General features: G+C 44.2%; 1 protein-coding gene across 1 annotated transcript; it reads left to right on the top strand.

The window, feature by feature from the left end:
• Positions 1 to 2,439: 2,439 nt before the first annotated feature.
• Aspvir_002779 (S8 family peptidase) lies at positions 2,440 to 3,845 on the top strand (the record flags this gene model as incomplete). The annotated part of the gene is made up of 5 exons (XM_043274375.1): positions 2,440 to 2,688; positions 2,741 to 3,298; positions 3,350 to 3,446; positions 3,508 to 3,597; positions 3,658 to 3,845. 5 exons carry the CDS (start codon positions 2,440 to 2,442, stop codon positions 3,843 to 3,845), a joined length of 1,182 nt encoding a protein of 393 aa, XP_043130310.1.
• Between the last annotated feature and the right edge of the window lie 203 nt (positions 3,846 to 4,048).

The raw sequence follows: 4,048 nt of genomic DNA, 5'->3' as shown, positions 1-4,048 counted from the left end.
GGGTTGACCAGTTCTTAGATCTCTCCTTCTAGAACCTAATCTGGTTGTCTGGCTTTATGGATCATGAGGAAGTGCCTCCAATCTTTCACTTTGGCGAATGGCGATGCAGCGTGGCAGTTATATTCCAAGAAAGGAATTGCTGCTAGGTCTAACCCAGCCCAGAGATCTCTTGGCAGTCACGCCACCTCATTAGGCTGGAAGCGGAGTTCGAAAATTAAGCTTATCAGTTATAACAATGGCCGAAGCTTTTCCTTTTGGATCCACAGGCGCATGTCTGATCTTATCCGCATGCAGCTTTAAGCACGCATCTGATGTCACTTGGGCAACTAGCTGTGGGTGAATCAGGCAATTGTGTCCAAAACTGCCTTTTATCTATTGTGTATTAATAATGTCACTACTGAACAGTATTTCCGCGAAAGTTCGTCGGAATCGGGAATCGCGCCAAATCAACTCAGTGTTGCTCCGGGATCAATTGGTGGGTAGCGACTTCCCCCATTTCTGCTGGTCACATCCGCCCTGGCTAGTGCCGCTGTGTGTTGCGAATCTTAAATATATGGACATTCTAGACCATGATCATCTGAAAATGGTAGCATGCTTTGTTTGGTTTTGAGACATCTTGGCTTTATTCCCTTGGTTTAAGGATCTCTGTTTGCGGCACAGTCTGACCAGTCTCAAACCTAGCTTTAGCCGGAAACCAATTTTGTTTCTTAGGAAGGCGAAATTTCTGTTGCTGCACACAATGGTGCATCTATTTAAGTCAGAAAAACTATTCGTTAGAAGGCTTGATCCATTGGCCCGATCTATATTTCAGAGACCCCCGTGATGGAGCCATTCTGACCGGTACAGGGGACGTATAGAGAAAAGAGCGCGTTTCTGACTGCACCATGAGAGGTTAGTTAAAGTTTGGGCAAGTGGATCCCTGGGCCGGTGTGTTCTGCAATTCCATTTCGGGCTAGTCTACATGTTGGATCCTAAGGTAAAGAGAGTTTCATCATGACTGTTTCTTTGAATTTGATCCCTTTAAAATCTGTTGTAGTAGTTAACATTTAAAACGTTGGTCCCACCTCAGGGAGTAGGGTGGTTATTTTCACGGGTTGGGCCGGGTTCCCCTATCTTTAGAACCCAACCCACTGGGTTCGGGTTCTAGATTTCTAGGGCCCAAACCCAGCCCATAACCCAGCGGGTTCTAGGGTAGTGAACCTAAATAGAACCCAAAGAGCCTAAAAATCATTCTCCACCTGCCTAATCTAGTTAGTATGTATTTAATTTTTCAATACCATACTAGCATCTAGTATATATATATATATAATATGATTATATATATAAATATAGCATATTAGTATAGAATCTAATGTATTCTAATTACTAGGTATTATAATTAAAACCCATTTTTAGAACCCGAACCCTAGATGGGTTCTAATTCTAGAACCCAACCAGCCCATGGGCCCTAGAACCTGAACCCGAACCCGGCCCATGGCGGGTTCAGGCCGGTTTGGGTTCGGGTTCTTGGGTTGGGTTTAACCACTCTATCAGGGAGAATATTTTCTTTTATAATCTCTGCCTAACAACCATTTAACCAAGTAATGATTCTCAAGTTCATGCTAATTTGGCATCACCTGTTATATTAACATTTACTAGTTTAAGGGAAGAAAGGCTCACTCCTATGTAAGCCTAATATTGAATGACTAACCTTACTAAGATCTTTTTTAAATACCAAACGCTGCCATCGAACCTCTGGAGTCAGAATCATAATAATTTACAAAATAGTGATGCAATGTAGAGACAAACCAGTATTCCCTGGTAGCCTGAAGAAACTGTATTCTTAATCTTCAAAGGTTCTGCATCATTCAAATATCACTTTCCGGTTTCAGAATAAAAGATTAATGGTTCAACAGCATATGCCAAGGCCTAAATTAACTTTAATGTTTGCTGATGTTGACTTCCAAACGTATGATATGTCCCTCACTGACCATAGGTCACGGCACCCCAAGCTGCCGCCTGCTCCTTGGATCCTCCAGCTTCAATCTTAATTCACAGCGAGATTAGTCTTCATCATGCGATTTATCACAAAAATCATGTGGCCTGTCGAGAAGATGGGAAGCAAATCAAGAACGGGGAAGAGAAAGACGGCAAGAAGAGATATTACTTAACCAATAGCTCCCCAGTACTTAATCCCATTCAGGATGATTTAACCATCTCTAGAAGAGAGGCTCGGTCTAGAACGAGGGTCAGTAAGTACATTTGCCTCCTTTAGCTGGGGATAACGTCATCTTCCTTTCATACATTATCATCCGTCAAGTGTGGTGCCAAGGCAGTCCTTCACTATAAATTTCTCCATCCCATTCCCAAGGACTAAATACTCCCTCCTTTTTTGCAGTAGTGTGTGGCACACAGGTTAAGAGGAAGAAATCTTTACTCTTGAGTATTGACTACACAACCATGGCCACTCAACATATCATGACTACTGAACAAACTACCGTGCCTGGCCACTGGGTCGTTCGCGTCAAGCCCTATCTGACCCCCGAGCTGGTACAAAAGGAGCATCTGTCGCTATTGGCAGAAAAAACAGAAGATCCCGCAACTCGATTCAATGTGGATATTCTTCAGCAGTTTGACCTGTATGATTCGAAGGGCTACTCTGCAAAATTCGACGATGCAACCAAAGAAGAGTTGGAGAGAATGCCTCATGTGAGCGACCATTGTGAACATGGTGGACTGTGAGACACTAACGATCTCGCAGGTCATGTCTATTGAACCAGAGCAGCTATACCGCCACTGCAGTATCCAGTCAAACTCACCGTGGGGTATCAGCCGCGTCTCTACGAGGGCCAAACTTGGCGCCCCTCCATACTCTTACACATATCGTGATGATGTCGCCGGCAGCGGCACCGTAGCATATGTGATTGATACTGGTATTAACGACAAACATGTCGAATTTGAGGAGAGGGCCAAAAAGGGCCCGAAGTTCGTTTCTGACAATGTCTCCAATGACGAGGACGTGCACGGTCATGGTACCCATTGTGCGGGCACAATAGCCAGTCGGGCTTATGGTGTCGCGAAGAAGGCAAATGTTGTAGGGGTCAAGGTCTTTGGTGATCGGACAGGAACTGCACAGACAAGTGATATCATCAAGGCGCTTGAGTGGGTTGTTAGTGATGTCTTAGAGAAAGGCATGGGCGGCCGTGCAGTGGTGAATATGAGTCTTGGGGGACCTGCAAGCGAAGCTCTCGATGCTGCGGTTGCTTCAACTGTCCGTAAAGGGGTAGTGCTTTGTGTTGCCGCTGGAAATGATGGGCATGTGAGTAACTGGGCAACAAAATAAGTATAGATCAGCTGACTTGGGTTACAGGATGTACATGAGTCCCCCGCACGCGAACCCCTTGCTATTACTGTTGGGGCCACAGATATTAAAGATCAGGTTCCCAATTTTTCAAGTTATGGGAAGTGTATGTTCCTAATATCTCAGATTTGTCTGCCTTACTGAACTGCATTCTAACCTTACTATAGTGGTTGACATTTTTGCTCCTGGCGTGGACATTCTTTCCTGCTGGAGGGGTGGCCCAACCAGCACTGAGACTATTAGTGGTACATCCATGGGTAGGAGACTCTCTTGAAGAACCTAAATTATATCAGAAATGGCCAACTAACTTTCACTAGCAACACCTCACATGGCTGGAGTGGCCTGCTGTCTTCTTAGTGATCCCTCCTTGCCTAGAGGTCAAGTAACTACATATGATGTTATGAGCAAAATTCTTATTCTTGCTGATAAGAACAAAATCACAGGGGTCAATGAAAGAACCATAAATGCACTGTTACACAATACCACCAGTCCCATGGATGCTTAGGTATTGAACTTTGGCTATCTATGTGCTTTGTGCGAGTGTTCGCTTGTGAAAAGGTACTGCTGGAACAAGAGTCTGCTTTTCAACCTTTGAAAAAAGCTATATCATGCAGTCAAGAAGTGATCTATTATTGGCATGCGAGAATGCAATTGAATTTGTGGCTCAGACTGGAACCTGTGACCTATTAATCAATTTTTTCCTGTGTA

The sequence above is a fragment of the Aspergillus viridinutans genome (genome assembly GCF_018404265.1).
Source record: "Aspergillus viridinutans IFM 47045 DNA, scaffold_12, whole genome shotgun sequence".
Lineage (NCBI taxonomy): Eukaryota > Fungi > Ascomycota > Eurotiomycetes > Eurotiales > Aspergillaceae > Aspergillus > Aspergillus viridinutans.
Note: the sequence above shows the minus strand (reverse complement) of the source record. Positions and strands in the feature narration are given on the sequence as shown.